This window comes from Diceros bicornis, chromosome 15, assembly GCF_020826845.1.
Source record: "Diceros bicornis minor isolate mBicDic1 chromosome 15, mDicBic1.mat.cur, whole genome shotgun sequence".
Taxonomy (NCBI): Eukaryota; Metazoa; Chordata; class Mammalia; order Perissodactyla; family Rhinocerotidae; genus Diceros; species Diceros bicornis.
This window is the reverse complement of record NC_080754.1, coordinates 11,460,413-11,478,467: the sequence shown is the minus strand read 5'-3', so window position 1 is coordinate 11,478,467 and position 18,055 is coordinate 11,460,413. Positions and strand designations below refer to the sequence as shown.

At 37.8% G+C, this 18,055-nt stretch overlaps 1 protein-coding gene across 1 annotated transcript in view; it reads left to right on the top strand.

Moving 5' to 3' along the window:
* Positions 1-4,097: 4,097 nt before the first annotated feature.
* IFT57 (intraflagellar transport 57) overlaps positions 4,098-18,055 on the top strand; it is a 53,132-nt gene continuing 39,174 nt past the window's right edge. Inside the window, exons 1-5 of the mRNA XM_058555746.1 lie at positions 4,098-4,389; positions 6,884-7,046; positions 7,888-8,006; positions 10,756-10,846; positions 15,172-15,240. Coding sequence (XP_058411729.1) covers positions 4,178-4,389; positions 6,884-7,046; positions 7,888-8,006; positions 10,756-10,846; positions 15,172-15,240 — 654 coding nt within the window. The 5' untranslated portion in view covers positions 4,098-4,177. The remainder of the gene's footprint in view (positions 4,390-6,883; positions 7,047-7,887; positions 8,007-10,755; positions 10,847-15,171; positions 15,241-18,055) is intronic.

The window sequence follows — 18,055 nt, the reverse complement described above, 5'->3', positions numbered from 1 at the left end:
ACTGATTTTTCTCATTCATGAACATTGTATCCCTATTTGGATTTTTCTATGACTTTCAGTAGAGTTTAATGATCTCTCCATAAAGATAATGCTATACTTATTCCTGGTGCTATATATGGTTTGTTTTGAGGTTTTCATTTTTCCAGTAACTTTTCTTCAGTTTGGCTTTCATATATGGCAAACTTGTTGAGCTGTCTTAATAGCTTTTCTGTAGATTCTCTTGAATTTCTTACTTAATCATATCAAATGCAATAGTTTCTTCTTCTGCAATACTCTTTTCTTTGTCTTAGTGTGCTAACTCTGATCTCTAGTATAGTTTTGTTCTTATTGTCACATATTTAATATTTTCAGAAACTGGCAAAACTCCATATCCATGGACTAAATCAGAGATTTCCTCCAATTCTTCAAATATCTCTTTGCAGATATCTCCCAAATTTCTCTCTGCTGCCTGCCCTCCTTGAGTTCCAGTCCTACATTTGCCACAGTCTCAAGTCAGATGCCTCCCACCACTTCCAAACCAGTGAGTCTAACACTGAACTTACCTGCCCTCAAACCATCTCCCATCTCATCTCCCTTATTAATGATAAACTTCAGTCATCTTTTAGCCCTCCCTCTCTCTCACTCAATTTCTCTCTATTCTACCTTTGTGAGATATCTCTGCTTTTATTTTATTTATTTTTATTGAGGTAAAACTGGTTTATAACATTATATAAATTTCAGGCATCTATATAGTTTTGGAGAGTAGATGTCTTCACTTTGTCCTTGGCTTTAAAAGGCATTGCCTCTAATGCTTCACATTTAAGTATGACTTTTCTGTCTAGATTTTTGGCCGACAATTTTTATTAGGTTAAGGAAGTTTCATTCAATCAGTGATTTTCTAAGTTTTTAACATCCCAAATGGGTGGTACTAAGCCATTTATAATGCAAAGAAGCTTTGTTCTTTAAGCCTGTCCAGTCTTCTTGGAGGACTTGTTTTTTATATTTGGAGATGCTTCTGGAAAGCCTTCTTCCATCTTTGAACCTGCCTCCTTTTCACCCCTAGCCTTGCTGAACACCTTTCAGGGAAATCCATTTAACTTAAATCAGCTTTGACTGGGATGCTGTTCAGTTTTCAGAGATTAGCCCATTTACAGAAAGACCTTAAGGGCCTCACAAATTACCTCCAATCATTTCACAGATAGCTTACAAGAGATACAAGTCCGAGTCAGAAGCCCAGCTATTAACGGTGGTCCACACAGTAGAGCCAGGGATAAATCTCTCTTAAGAGTCTTTAAAGAAAGTATGAACATGCCTCAACATTCCATTCTCTTCAAGCTCTACCTCACTCCTTAGTCAACGAATGAGCTAGTCCTGCAAAAAAACTGACACAAATGTACCCCAAAGCTTCCAAGTGGCCATGACAGCTGGAAGAGGATTTGACTGTGCATTCTTACACCTGTGAAGGACACTACTTCTATAGGGGAAAAGTCCTCTTCAAGTGTTATCAACTATTGCAGTAAACAAAGATTCAGCAAAAATAATCCCTGGGCCTTATGAAAATGAAATGACATTTCAGTGCACTTTCCCATCTTTTTTTCTGTGGGAAAACATGCATTGTTGAACAGCTGGCTTTTCCTTTGTTTCTTTCATTCTTTCTGTGCCACAGTTAATAGGGGATGCTTTATAGTTTAGTCTTTTTTTCTTCTTCACAACACTTAAGAGGAAAAATAATTCTTCATATTGCTTTCAAGCCAGGCTGCATCAGCATTGTACCTGGGAAGGAAATGGCTAGGTTCTGGGAGAGGCGTTTTTTTTTCCCTAGTCAAAATATACACATTGTTGGAGGGTTTCCAGTCAGCCAAAAAACATTTGACTATTTCATCCTGAGTGCTATATAACTTTCCGAAAATGTTAGAACATCTTATGCAGGCAGCATGCCTTGAGAAGCCTTTATCTCCCTGGGTGTAACCAACTTAACAATAAAGTTTGACACCTTTTGGGGAGTCATTTAAAAAGCCACAGGTTGCTTGTTGATTAACCAAGCACCCCAAAGCATGTATCTGAGTTCTTTTTTTGTAATCCTAAAAAGCTATACATCTATCTTGTACTCTGAGAGTTATACAGATGTACCACACATCCCTCACCCACACACGTGATGGTGGTGGTGGGGATATATGGGAGATAAACACTGCTCTAAAGAGGCAAAGACGACAACCAATTTGGCAGTGGGGTAGAGTCAAATCCAGTTTTCCCACGCATCCTTATTAAAAGCAGCTGGTTAATGACAAACAATGTAGGCAAACAATGTTATTGATTTAAAAAGCAATTTTCAGTGGCCTTCCCCTTTAGGTTACTTTCGACATAAATCAGTTATTTTACGTATTTCCTTTCTTTGGTAAACAGAAAAAAGCATTTGCCTTTCTGATCCTTCACTTTGATACTTTTATTAGTATCAGGAACCAGTTAGGTCCAGACTGATATTAAAATGAAAAGTGATCTTCCGCCCATTTTTCTAACGAAAACAAAAAGATTACAGATAAATTTCAAACTTCGGTTATGTCAAAAAATGTAACTCTTCTATATTCTCTAGTAGCAAATAGAAGAGATCAGGGATCCCTCAACATTCACATTATAAACACAAACACATGTTCAACCTCTTGCCATGCATTTTCTTCTCCCAGGAAACCTCCAGCATCACCACTGTTCCACCACACGCCCAGCTGCGTGAGGGATACGTTGCAGAGAAAGCGAAGAAAAGACCCGGAGACAGCGAACGAGACATATGGGTTTAGTGGGGAGTTACTTACAGGAAAGGTCCAGTGCCGGCCGCCTGGGGGGGAAATGTGCACCCGCTCCCCCACCCTGAGAGAAGCTTGCTTAAGGAGACAGAGGAACAAAGGCTGCGTGCTTGCCAAGGGGGACTGTCCCTGTATGATCTGCATTCCAAGCCCCAGAGCACCCCGCCCTGGAGGGCCTCCGTGTTCCTTCAGACTGAGGGTCTCTGTGCTAACACTTCCAGGAAAAAACAGGTGGGGTGGCCAAGCCCAGGACTGTTAGCGTCATGAGTGCTGGCGCCTAGCCCAGCCAAGGAGCCTCAAGGACACAGGGTTTAAAGGGCACATAGGCTAGTGTCCCTACAACCACTTACCTCGTTTTATATGTAGCTGTTGGGAACAGTGCTTTATACACAAGCCTTTTTTGAGAACTGTAAAGCTGTGGTCACTTCTGTCCCCTTTCTTGCATTTTCTAGGTCAGCAGCTACAGGGGACAGTAGTAACACTGTCCTTATCACACTTAGAGCTATAAGGAAATTCCTTTCAAGATTATCTCCTCTATTTTGTTGATTTTAACAAGACACCCCAAAACTTTATACTGCATGTATTGGGCTTAAAACAGATTAAGCATCGGGATGTGTTCAGCATCAGGATCCTGTTTCTGAAGTGGAACAAAGCCTTCCCGATGCCTCGTTTTTGCTCATCCTCTGCCTTTCTTCCCCCGCCCCCAACCGACAAGCCCTCTCCCAGCGCTGGAGTAACAGCGGGCATTACAATACTTCAAGCCGAACAAGATACTGTTAAATCAAACACAGCATTCCCTACTGACAGCCTACGTTCAAGGAAAAAAAGCCTCTCATTGGAAAGTTCCTGAGGGAAAGGGAAACCTACGATTTCGACTATCTTTGCAACTGTGAAAACTTGCAGTTTTGAGAAGAGAGAGAGGTATGAGTGGGCTAGCACAGCCATCGACACCGCGCGTCTCCCTCTCCCCCTCATCTTTCTAACTGCGACCAGCTGCCTCAGCTGCCCGCTCAGCCGCCCGGGGTAACCCCACGCCCCGGCCGCCTCACGCCGGGGAGGGGCCCGGGGCCCAGCCCAGCGGAAACGCCCGCCGCCCCTCCCCCGCCCAGCAGCCGAGGCCGACGCGGCGCGCCGCCGCCTCCCGGCCACCTCCTCCTCCTCGCAGGCAGGGGAAGGGGCGGGGCCCGACGTGACGTCATGCAGGAAGCCCGCCCTGGTTGGAAGGAATTTAGAAGAGACGGGGGCGGGGAGGAGGCGGAGTCTAGTTTCCTTGGTGACGGGTTGCCCGGCGGTCGCCTGGTAACCGGTGGCGGCGGTCCGGGCTGCTGGGGCGCGGGCGGCGGAGGCCGCGGAGGTCTGAGGGCCGCGGCCCAGGCCGGGCTCTTTCTGTCTGTTGTGCGATGGCGGCCGCCGCGGCGGTGGTCCCGCCGTCGGGTTTGGAGGATGGGGTGTCCCGGTCCCGCGGCGAAGGGGCGGGGGAGGTGGTCGTGGAGCGGGGCCCCGGCGCGGCCTACCACATGTTCGTGGTGATGGAGGACCTGGTGGAGAAGCTGAAGCTGCTCCGCTATGAGGAGGAGCTCCTCCGGAAGAGCAACCTGAAGCCCCCGTCCAGGTGGGTGCCCTCGTCCCCCCGCGCCTGGGTGGCGGCCGGGCGCTGGGGACATGCCCTGCTCCGGCCTCTGGGGAACGCCAGCGGGTTAGCAAGCGCTTGCCTCCGCCTTCCTAGCCAGGAAAGGGCACTGCACCCCAAACTGGGCGACGGAGGGCCGTGGAGCTCACGGAGTTTAGACTTGGTATGTTGTAGGGAGTGAACAAGTTCTGGAACGGAGGAAAGGGCTGGAAGACAGCTTACCTAGTCTTTAAAGCACACACGCACCTCTGCGAACACACACTGTGTTTGTCCTGATTATAAAAGTACCTATTGTAGAAAACTCGGAAAAACACAAGAAAATGTGTAGAAAAATACTAAAATCACCCATAATCTCATCCCCGGAGGTAATGCCACTATCTTTTAGATTATCTCTAGTTTTCGTTTTCTCCTGAGAGGACTTGTCGTGGAGTGGCAACCCTGGGTACCTAGGACCTCCCTGAGCGCTTTACATACAGTTAGTAAACTTGTTGACGCTTTGCTATGCTTTGCAAGACTTCTGCCTTTGCAGTAACAATACTCTCAGAAACTCATTGGAAAAGACAAATGAAGGGACAAATATTGAAATTGTTTCTTTATCCTAGAACCTGAAGTTCTGCCCTTGTTCTGGTGGGGAAAAGTCCCTCATATCCTGAAGGCAGTGCCATTAATTGCTGAGAGTAAGAGACTGCTAGCATTTTCTCCTCCAATCAATGTAGTGTAGCAATAGCCAGATAAGTTTTATAGCTTTTCCTTCACATTAATACTTAACATTTATTTTATTGTGTAAGAGACTATTTAGATTAGGAAATCTATAGTACTCTCTCTTAATGGCTCAAATAATTTCCCATGACACCTTTGATCTCATTTCTTGCTCTCTTCCAGTAACTTGAATTGTAAGATATATAGGCTTCATGTAAACTGTCCACATGGCTAAGTCAGTCCATAATAGGAGAAAAGTTGGAAGAAAAAGTAGTGTTGTTTGATCCCTGATAGAAATTATAGGATTGGGAGTTTTTACTTAAATGAATTAATCTGGATAATGTGAACAACCAACATTTTCTGTTAATAAAAATGCATTTTTTTCCCAAGTATATTTTTCAAACTAAAAGAAAATGTCCTTAAGGGTCTATTGATACACCTCTGTACTATTTCCTCAGGAGTTCTGCAAGATGTTCGCCAACGGTTCTCCAAGTTTGGTCACCGCACCAACAGCATCAGCATCACCTGGGAACTTGTTAGAAATGCAATCCCACAGACCCTTTCCCAGGTCTACTGTATCAGAAATTCTAAGGCTGGAAGTCTGTGTTTTAACAAGCCTTCCAGGTGAATCTGATGCATGCTAAGGTTTAAGAACTACAGTCCTAGCTCTACAGTATCTTTCAGTATCCATGCCTCTGTCCTGGAGTTGTTATCAGCCAGTAAGGAAAAGATGAGTTGTTAGCGGGGGGTCCTTTGAAAGGGTTGTGAGCATATGTCTGGAAGGACTTCCTGGCCTTTTTTTCTTCCCAGCTTTCTGTTATCTTTCAAATATTTACACTTATCCTGCAGGAAAAAGTTTGAGAAACATGAAGGAGTAGACTGCTGATTCTTACGAAAAATACTTGTAACAACTATAAATATATTATAAACAATAGTTATAGCTACACATAAAAAGGCAAAATAAGATCTTTGACCAAACTTACTTGAGTGTTGTTGCTATCAAGTTTTATTCCTAACATGTTTAGGTATAAATCATAGTGATCCTCATAGGCCTGTTTTTAGTAGGCTAGGGGATTTAACAAAAGTCAACAAATGTTTGTTAGACTGGGGATGGTGATACTCAGTGGTTCTTAATCCTGGCTGTACCTTAGAACCATCTAGGAAGCTTTTGAAATGTACCCATAGTGGGGCTTCACTCCCAGAAGTTCTGATTTAATCCATGAGGGAAGAAGCAATGTTTGCCCCAGTAGCAATAGTTTTACGAGCTCCTCGGATGATTCAAATATGCAGCTAGTTGAGAACAACTGTATATTATAGGTTAGAAACAGTAAGTAAATACTCTAATGACATTGTAAAAGTGTAAAAATGTGTGATGAATAATCATTTCAGGTCTTTTTTTAAACTCTGAGACTCTCTTAATTCCAAATTACCATTTTCAGGAGGTAATCTCATTAATTATTCCTGACATGTAAATGATTTTGGCAAAAGTTCTACATGCTCTGTTTTTTTACATGCCCTGCATTTTCCGGGTGTAAGGTCTTTGACCTAATATTTTGTGTATAGTAGTAATTGCCCTAATCCTGTTGATTAAGAACTTTGAGTACTGTGGATTACTAGAAATTTAAAAGAGTGAATTATCAGTGTCTTGATTTTAAGGCCATTTGGGGAAAAAAAAGTCCTTTGGCGGTTTTGGACTTAGGTTTTTTAATTACTATAGGCTTATTTGCAGTATTTCATATTCCTTCATATTCTTCCCTTCCCCCTTGTTTTGAAATAGACACTATTTTGCATTGCCTACCAACCCTGGTGAACAGTTCTACATGTTTTGCACTCTTGCTGCTTGGCTGATTAACAAAGCAGGACGTCCCTTTGAGCAGCCTCAAGAGTATGATGACCCTAATGCAACAATATCTAATGTATTATCTGAGCTTCGATCATTTGTAAGTGTAAAGAGCTGTCTTCTTTCTGCATGTTCTCAAGTTATGAATTTTAATATTGGTAATTCAACAACATAAATTCTAGCCTTTTAGATAAATCCACTTTGAAAAAATATATAATTTATTATATATAATTAAATATATATATACACACACACATATATAAAATTCTACCTGGATTTATTTTCAAGTAAAACTGTTGCAGAATGGTTGATATTATTTATAACATTAATGCCGAACATAATGTTCGGGATACACTCTTTATAACCCACAGTAATAATAATTTTCTTAATCTTGATATGTCTCAGAGATAAATTCATGGGTGCTTAGCTCTCCTTCTAAAAAGTGATAAAAAACTAGGAGGCTGAAACATATTGTATTTGAAAGGGAACTGTGATTTAATAGAGCATGGTAGAAGTTGTACTTTTCATTTTTGACTTTTCCTGGAACAGGCAGGAAGAATTTTTGGCACACGGTATTAATTTTTGACAAGTGAGTCACTCTGTCCTTCACATGGTTGTTTAACTGTATGATACCAAGCTAGTCATTTGTTACTGATTTTTCACTCTAACAAGATCAATGATTTGTTCTGCTGAATGAGGTTATTGCCTTTTAATTTGATACTTTTGACAATAAAACGTCTTTATTTTCCTTTTGTTAATGTATCAATGGATTAAAAAAAGACTAAAGAGATGGATTTCTAAGAAGCAATGTAATTACAGTTATTTTAAATCATATTTGAAAAATAGAGAAGTGATACATTTATTCAGCAGTACTTTGCTTAAAATGTTTTGACATTTGGAATATAAATAACATAATATCCTGTTCATCTCTTGTATTTCAGGGGAGAACTGCAGATTTTCCTCCTTCAAAATTAAAGTCAGGTTATGGAGAGCATGTGTGCTATGTTCTTGACTGTTTAGCTGAAGAAGCGTTAAAATATATTGGTTTCACCTGGAAAAGGTAAAAATTACCTAACCTCGTAATAGTACTTGTATGTGCATGGCTTTTTCCTCTAAGAGTTCAGAGCTGTTTAATTGAACTGATAAGTATCTCCTCTTGACTAGTCTAAACTGAAAATGCCACAGGTGATTAAAAGAAGGTCAGCTTAAGCAAAATTGGAATATCTGGTTCTTCAAAATCATTTCTGAAGTAATGTGTTAGATATCATTGTACCCCTTCCTGGTTCAAATATGTAATTCTTAAAGGTTTAACTGTAACTATATATCTTTGTCAATTTAGGACATTTAAAAAAAATCTATTTGCATGTGTTTGTTTACACACACAAGCATATACACATGGGGGTTACTGATAGCTGCAGATTTAAGGAAAAAATGGAAATTAATATAGTACTTTAAATAGGATTTTCTCTTTTGCTTATAGGGACTGGGCAACAATACTGAAGAAGCCACCTGACACTCTCTTAGACATTGTTCATTGCTCCTGTCTCTGACCTGACAGTGCTTCATTTATATTTCTATTATTGTTTTTATCCCATGGTATTAAAATCATTTGTTTACAGATCTGGCTTTTTTGCTAGAGGTGATGACATCTTCATATGTACTCTATGGCAGTTAGCATAGTGCTTGGTATATCACAGATGCTCAATCAATGTTGACCACATAGATGAAGGAATAAAATACTCAGAAACCGTCCATTTATGTAGGTTATAATTAGAAAATATATAAATTTGGTCCTTTGAAGATTGGGATTATTGATAGGTCAGAGATTGTAGAAGGTATTATTCAGATAAAATATAAGCAGTGATTTTTGATTTAGAACTAACTTCTTTAGAAAGGTGCACATATTGTTCCCTGTTAGTATTTTAATGTATATTTAATTATATTCTCTCAGGTAAATAATCTACTCCCTGTTAATAAGTACTTTTAAAAATTTACTTGACTTAAATTGAACCGTATGAAATTACTGATATTCATCTATTTTTGACCTAAAAAAAGGCAGTTTCATTGCTTCAACCCAAACATTACTAATACTTCTTTACTAGATTCTAAGATAAGTTATGAGATGTGCTGCTCCATTTGACACTTTTTAAAATTATTAAATCTGTTGCCCAATGTATTCTAAATTCAGTTATTAATAGCTAATAGAAGCTATTAGTATTTCAACCACTATTTGGTTTTTTACTCCCTTTGTTTCTGGGCATATGTTATTCTTGGCCATGTGTTGTGACTTGGATAATTTATAAGGACTGACATGGGGAAGAAAAGGGGAAAAAACATTGAAAAGCAATAGGCATTAGAGAATATATCAGCTATGTAATATATAAATTACATAGATGTTACCTATTTATAGATGATTATTTTATATACTTTTAAATATACCAAAACAAATCCTAGAGCAGTTTTTGAGGTATTATCTAATTCTAATTAATGAAAATTAGGAAATTTATTCTTTAAGAAGATTGATTTGGTTCACAGTACTTTCCTTCTTTAATATTAAAGGTTGATTTTTGTATTTTGTTAACCTGTCTGAGGTATGGATTTTTAAAATAAGTTTGCAGAATAAACTCAAATACTTTTCAGTATTTTTAATATGGGAAATACATGTTATTAATCTTGATGGAGAAATGATTGTTCAATACTAAGTGTTAGGACCACTAATTAGATTTTGGAAATAAGAATAAAGCTAGAGCCCTTCTTATTACCTATATCAAAATAAACTTCAGGTTGACCAAAGATATAAATATGCAAAATGAAACTACAGGAGTACTAAAAGACCAGAGGGGTGTGGGACATGTGGTGTGAGGGAAAGCCTGGTATATGTGTGTTAACACTAGGGTCTGTGCAAGAAAATGTTGCCAAGTCTATGTAATAAGAATTGTAACAGTCTTGAATAGCCAAGATTATAGGTAATAAACTAAGCAAAATATTTTGAACACAGGTTAGGCAAAGTGGTTAATTTTCTTAATATACAAAAAATCAAAGGGCAAAAGGCATAAATAGGCATTTCACTGAAAAACACAACCAATTAAAACATGAAAAGGTGTTCAACCACTCTCATGAGAAAGAAATGCGATTAAAACAAGAAAGAGATTTTTTTCACTTAGATGATTGGCAAATATTCAAGTTTTTATACCATTTTGGTGAATGTATGGAAATGGAGTCACTCTTGTTGGGAGTGTAAATTAGGGTAACGTTTTGGAAGTTGGCTTTGGCAATATCTAGCAGAACAATAAAATGTACAAAGTTGTCGACCCAGCCATTCTACTTGTACAGATTTATTCTAAATGATATACATAATGATAAATGTACAGGGATGATCTTTGCAATATTGTCTAGTAAAAAAAACTAGAAACAATCTCAATGTTCAGCAATAGGTTGCCAGTTTAATTATGGTACTGCTGTTCAATGGAATACAGTGCAGGTATATAAAGAAAGAGAGGAAGATGTATATGTACTTAAATGTGGTATATTAGTAAGTGAAGAAAGTGCGTTGGACAACAATATGCATGGTATCATCCCATTTGTGTACTTATTTTTTAAGTTTGGAGATAAATGTTTTTGCTTCTTTACACAGAAAATTTCAGGAAGAGTATGTGAAACATTTAACAGTGATTTTGGAAGGAGGGGGTGAAAAAGGACAAGATCCGATGTAGAGAGGATCCTTAATATTCACATTATACCTTTTTGTCCAGCTACAGTGTTTTGTTTTGTTTTTAATGCTCATCTCATATTAAGCCTTATTATTTTAGACCAACATACCCAGTGGAAGAATTAGAAGAAGAAACTGTTCCAGAAGATGATGCAGAATTAACGTTAAATAAAGTGGACGAAGAATTTGTGGTATGTATGTTGCTGAACTTTCTGTTCATTTTCATCTTTGGATGCCTTTCCCTTCTCTTAGTTCCCCCAGACTTCCATTCTCTGGGATGTATTTTATTGTATCTAGAGAAGAAAAGCTTTTAAATAGAGTACCAGTATCAGTTGTTTAGACTTTTGGTTAAGTTAATGCTCATGTTCTCTAATAGTTGAGGTCTGAATTTTAGGAGAGGTTGTTAAACTGTAGACAGGAAGTAGTAGGCCACTAGTTATATGAGTAAACATTTTATTAACAACCATCCATGATCTTAAATAGGCCATAAAAAAGAATTTAGAACAGAACAGTAAAGTTTAGGATTAATACATTCTATTTCATAAGAACACCATTCATTTCTCAGAAACTTCTTTATGCTTCTAAAATTAGATGAGTACTTTCTTGCAGGAACTTTAAAAAATACTTATAAATACCAACATTATTTAAATTGTTTGGCAGCATCTGGCCCTTTTCCCATTCATAACATCCTATCCATAGTGTGAAGCTAAATGATCAATTCTCTATAACTGCTTAGACTAGTAAAATGGTAGAGACATAGAGCTCTTTCTCAGAACCGGAGATGGATTGACCTTGGTGTTTTAGGTATACATATGATCTGAAATTGAAATGTTGAGGGAAAAAAAATGTCATAGTGTATTTTACTGTCATAAACCAATTCTTCAGGTGATTTTTAAAATCAATAGACAATAAGTATATTCTGTATTTCAGCTTAAAGTAATTTATTAAGCTATTATATGCTACAAAGATATTAACCACTGCGTTGTTTTATAACAAATCCTGCAAATAACCATTAAATAAATTGGACTATATCCAAATAGTAGAATATTATGTAGCCATTAAAAATTGTTTACAGGGCTGGCCAGGTGTTGTAGCGGGTAAGTTCGAGTGTTCTGCTTTGTCGGCCGGGGGTTTCCAGGTTTGGATCCCGGTTGTGGACCTACTCACCACTTATCAAGCCATGCTGTGGCAGCGTCCCATATGAAGTAGAGGGCACGGATGTTAGCCCAGGGCCAATCTTCCTCAGCAAAAAGAGGAGGATTGGCATCGGATGTTAGCTCAGGGCTAATCTTCCTCAAAAAAAAAAATTGTTTACAAGGAAATGTTAGTGACAGGAGGATGATAACTTATACTATAGCATAAACTCAACTATGTAAAATATGGAAAAAAGAAAAATTTCAATATGTTAACATTAGTTATATATGGATAGAAGGATTATGGATGATTTTTCTTTTCTATGCTTCTTTGTATCTTCAAAGTTTTTAGCATGTATTTTCTCAGCAGTATAAATATTTTAAAGTGTATATATAAAAATAGACTCTGCTATTTACAGAAGGAAGAAGACCATTGTAAAACTAATCAATTTAAAAGATATTTTTAATGTGATAAATTTTAAAAGTTAAGATAGAAATATATTCATTCATCCTGCAAGTGTTTATTGAGCACCTGTTATGTGACAGACGCTGGGCAAGACCCTGGTGGTACTGCATGTAAGAAAGCTCTGAGGGGGAAGGGGCTCAGCGTGATCAAGGAACTGAGAGAAGAACCACTGTGGCCAGATCTCCTGAGGGACAGGGAGGGTGGCTTAAGGTCAACTGGGAAGATAGACCAGGTCCGGATCATTTTGGGCATTTTAAAGAGTTTAGACTTTATTCTTTGTGGGATAGGTCTTTCCATTCAGGCTCAGAAAATTTTAAATCCTCACATCTTCCCAATTGTTCACCTCATTTATTTTCCTCAGTTATTTTGCTCATCTTGTCTTCTTAGTAACTGTTTATTAGTTAATAGATTATCAACAGACACCTGGTCCTAGTGCATCAGCATTTAGCTTCAAAGACATATGACTTGAAACTGCCAGTCAGGAAAAAAAGTGCAAAAACCTACTAGTCAGAAAGAAAACTCTATGAGGGCAGAAACCAGTGTTGCCCTTTATTTTGTATTTCCAGTTTATTGTGCAGTACCTGGTGCATTGTACCTGTTTATTAAATATTTGACCACAAAATCATGTCAGCACATTGCCATGTAACTTTTAGAAATTATAGCTAATTTTTTCCTGAGAATCCTTTAAAGTTCAAGGCAGCATTATTAGGTATGTAAATTTGAGAAACAAACTAGAAAGCAGCCTCTGCACATTTCTTCCCGACTGTGAGGTAAAGACCTTCTGCTGTCATAAGACCAAACTGAAGGCCTTCCTCGAAGGGTTGCCTCTAAGGCTGTTAGTTCCCTTACGTTGTGTCTCTTGAATTTTTTTCTCTCCTCTCTTCCTTAGTGTCATCATATTATTGTAAAGAGTCCTCTCTTCCCTGTCCCCTTCCTCTTGCTAGAGAGAACTGAATCAATGCCAAAAAGCCTTTGAATGGTGGGATATTACTTCACTTTGTTGCCAGAGTTTGTACAGTAACTCAAGGATGGTGAACATCATTTCTGATAGAGAAAAGTTCTGCTGTAGTCATCTAGAAACTGGAAACCTTCAGTTTTAGACTGGCCAAATCAAGATAGGACACACTGATAATTGTAAAAAAAAAAAAAAGGAAAGAAAAAGAAGTATTGGTCACAACAAACAGTATATTAAGAGGGTGCATATTAGGCAAAGAAATGGTAGGAAATTATTGAATGCCTCCTAAATTACTGCGATTAGCATCCTCTTAATTTAAAACTATTTTGTCTAAGTCTGTTTATATTTGAATTCCTTTTGAATGCTCTCTTAATAATATTTAATAACTTAAAATACTTTTTCTAGTACCTACTGTTAAAGCTTTTTACCTGTTAGTGTTCAATCCAGTACAATTCAACAAGTATTTATTGATGGCCTATGTAAACAGTACTGATTAGGTTATGGTAAGGGCATTGTAAACCTGTCTCTTCTCCCAGGGGCACTGAGTCATTGGCATTTCAGTCCTTTACTCTGGTTGTTAAGTAGACTGTCATCAGTGCAAACACAGAATAGACTGAGCTGCTTTTCAAAGGTGTGCATCTGCATGTGTGCTTAAGATTTAAGATGTAAACAGATCAGTTTTGTCTACACCTCTATATGCCACTGCCTCCCCCCCAAAAAATGTCACTTGAACGTGTGGAATCTCCATGTGTATTGTTTCATATTTTACTAAAATCTTTCCTGTTCCCCAAAGCTTAGCATAGTTAATCTTACCTTAGTGGCCTCACCCCAGAGTTCCTGAGTACATCTGGGAAGGAACCTGAGTATTTGCATTCTGGCAAGCTCTTGGGTGATGCTGATGCTGCTGGTCTCAGAACCACATTTTGAGAACCACTGTCTTAGATACTTTTAAATTCTTGAAAAAAGGATTATTTTTGAAATCTACCACTGCAGCTTTTGTACGGCTCTACACGTGAAAGTGTCCACCAAATGACACTAACTTGTTTTTTTCTTTACAAGACTTGAGGACCAAGCTCCTTTGGCTTTATTACCATGTCCTTAAGCTTGGGATATTGCTAAATTTGTTTCACCTACTTTGTCACTTGTCACCACAAAGATTTGAAGAGAAAGGGGAGCTCGTGTTTTTTCCTCGGTGCTCATAGAACCTGCTCAGAATCCATATTTACTGTATATAGGGGAAGAGATTGCCTTTCAAAAGGTCACTTCTGACCCCACCCCCCACACCAGTTGGCCCAGGGATCAAGACTAGCTTGGCATCTACCTGAACTATCCTTTTAGATAGTTAATATCTAAGATACAAGGTTAATATCTTAAATATATATATTTCATATCTTTAAATAGACTTAATATTTTAATATCTTTAAATAGACTTAGGGGCCACGGGCCAAGGTGTACTGGTGAGTTATTAACTTATTAACCTTGCACGTATAAGACATGAAATGTCAAAAATATGCATTAATGTGATTGGTCCCTGGAGCAGGTAAGAATATTCTGTGTCTGTCAACCTCTCATTTTTGTCTATTTGTCATGTTACTCAAAATTTCCATTAACTCCTTCCACTGTCTATTTATATGCTGCTTGGGACCGTTTCGTGTTCTGTTCTTATGTTTATTTATCCCTAGTTCTACAGCAATGGTGCCCTTTTGTCTTCTTTTTTTCTTTCTTCAGTACCTGTGAAAAAGGCTCTATTTTAAATGGCACCATCAAAACCTCGAAAACACAAATGAGCTGCTAATAACACCATGCCCTACTTTATGCACGCTACTAGGCTTTTAAATACCCTTTCCTGCATTAGTCTTTATATCGAGCTTAATATATTATGTATGTGAAAGCTGGAAATACACCTTTTAAATTATAACTTTTTATAATTATTAACTTTTAAAACTCTTTTATTTTCCTAAGGAGGAGGAGACAGACAATGAAGAAAACTTTATTGATCTCAATGTTTTAAAGGCCCAGACCTATCGCTTGGTAAGTTACTTGGGATACACACAGGACCAACAAGCAGTCATTACACGTGTTCTGCTGGAGATCGAAACAAGTAGAAACCATTGTTGGCCTTTGTTTTATGTGTCATTTGAAAAGTAGCTCTCAAAATTTTTTTTCCATATATAAAATGTTATAATTATAGCAAATATAAAAATACAGAGGGGCAAGTAGGGCAGCCTCCTGTCTATACCATGGAACATCAACACAGTAAACTCCAAGTAATTTATTTGCCTTATGTCAATTTTTATTATGAAAAGACATATATTATTTGATTTCAAATTATTTTCCATTATAATGGGCAAGTATTGAATGGTCTTAATTACAGGAAAATACTTAAATGTTAATTCTTTGAAATAAAATGGATTATATTAAGACTGGTATATGAATAGGTAGTCAGACATTGGTTTGTCAGTTTTTGCTCTGTTTTAATTAGGAAATAAATCCAGTCTGTAAAAGAGAACCTACTCAATGAGGTATTTCAAAAGTACATATGGGATTTTTGTATTTTCCTATGTGTATATTATATTTCAATAAAGTGATGCCTCTTGCATACTAAAAAAGGACATACTGAATATAATATTCTTACTTGTCATTTATTTAATATTTTTGTCTAAATTCTACACACAAGTGTGGATCTAGTTTTGGGTTCGTATCATGAAGACTTCCTTGGCCACCCCACGCCAGGATGATCTCTTCATTTATCATTTACTGCCTTAGTATTGTTAGTCAGCGTTAGTTATTGTTATTAATGATTTCTACCCAACTTGCAGTATAATATAACATGATATACCGTTGTAGCTAACTTGCCTGAGTGTGTGAGTTGACTTTAATACTTTTAATACTTACTAGGTGTCTGACTTTGGGCAGGTTTCCAAACTTCTTGTGTCTTATCTTCCTCATCTGTAAAATGAGGATAAAAATATTACCGTTTTCATAGGATTTTTAAAGATTAAAAGAGTTACTATGCGTAAAGCATTGATAACAATGTCTGACACATAGAAGGTGCTCAGTAAGTGTTGGCAAAAACCAAAGCCACATCTTCTCCCCACGTTCCCCCTCAAACCTGGTTTGTATAAGCTCCTTAATAACACGGATAACTATCATTTGTTATATTCCCCAGAGTGTAACACAGAAGATACTGAATAAATACTTCTTAAATGAATGAATGTATTTTTTATTGCTCAATTGAAATTATATCAGAATAATATGTTAGCATTTAAATCCAAACAAATAAACTCTGATTGTCACAATACATTTGCAGATCGCTTTGTAGTTTTCAGAGTACTTTAAAACACGTCCTTTACTGACCTTGTGAAGTATTTGGGTAGGTGTTATCTCCATTTTACAGCTACAAAAACTGAAATTGATAATCTTGGGCCAGTTTAATCTTTTAAAAAGCTAATAAATTAAGAGTAGCTGAATTTGTACTCAGTTTCTCCAAACTCTCAAGTCTGTTGCTCTTTTCCCTTACCTCACTATAAGAGTTCAACAGGACAGGTATGGTTTGATTCCTTCCTTAAGCAAGGACCCTGGTGCTTGGTGTTCTTGTATGTGTTAAAGATGATGATGACAAAGTTCTCCTAAAGTATGAGAAAAAAAACAAAAGTAGAGATGCATACACAGTTATTCTCAGAAAGAAACTGTCATTTGTGTTATTCATTCTCATACTGATGGTGTGATGAACAGAGGCCTGTAAAGGCCACCTGGGATTCCCTCTGGACAAAGGAGTTTGAGTATTGGGAAGGAGCAAAGAAATTTCATTTGCTTCTACCACTACTCTAAGTCCCTGTTGGTCCTGATTTCCATTTTTCACCTCAATTAAGCTATATAAGGAAGAGTTTTCCCCCAACCTATGCCTTTATATAGATCTTTTGGACAAGGATTATATAACGTATACCCTTTTGAGCTAAGACTGTGTATGGTTGCATTTTCACAAGGGGAAGAAGTCTGAACACCAGGTGTTTGTGGATGGTCAGCCATGAAGTACTAAAGAGGCGGAAAACCCTTTCATATTTTAAAAAATCCAGCAAATTTATGATATTGCCCACGAAAACCACCTGCCTGAGACAGCTGTATCTGACTGTAGTTTATAATGTCTCAGACTGCTCTCTCCCCAAGACAGAATTGCTGTATAGGTTAGTGACAGAGATTTAAGATTTTATGTTTCATGCAGCAGGTGGACTCATAATGCAGAAGAAATACTATTTTAGTGAAGTGGAATGTGATGAATTCTTCACTAGAACAAGAATGATATAAACCATCTAGGAAATGGATGTACTAAATATACATGTGGCTGTGCTAGCCCAACAGTGTATGGGTTATAGCAATCCCTCTCTACCTGTGGTTTCAAAACAATAGATACTTCTCCAGTCATCCTCTATCCTTTTACCCTGCTTTATTTTTCTTCGCAGACCCTGGCGTTGTATTAATTTATGATTTGTTTAATGTCTGTCTCAACCACTAGAATGCAAACTCCTCTAGAGCAAGAGCTTTTTTCACTTGTGCCTTGTGTGTAGGGGTGCTCAATATTGAATAATATCGAATGAATGCATGCATGAAAGAGTGCTGTTTTATAATTTTATAGGCAAGGTATGGTTTAATCTTCATAGAGAAAAGAACTTCTCAACAATAATTGATTCCTCTTCTGTGTACCATGTGGGATAATGCAGGGAGAGATCTACTTATATTCCTTTCTTTCATTAAATAGAGTGAAGTCTAGACGCTGAGAAGTGTACTCTTAGTATCATGATAATTGAAGAAGATGGGTATACACAGGCATTTTTCTGAGATTTGTGGT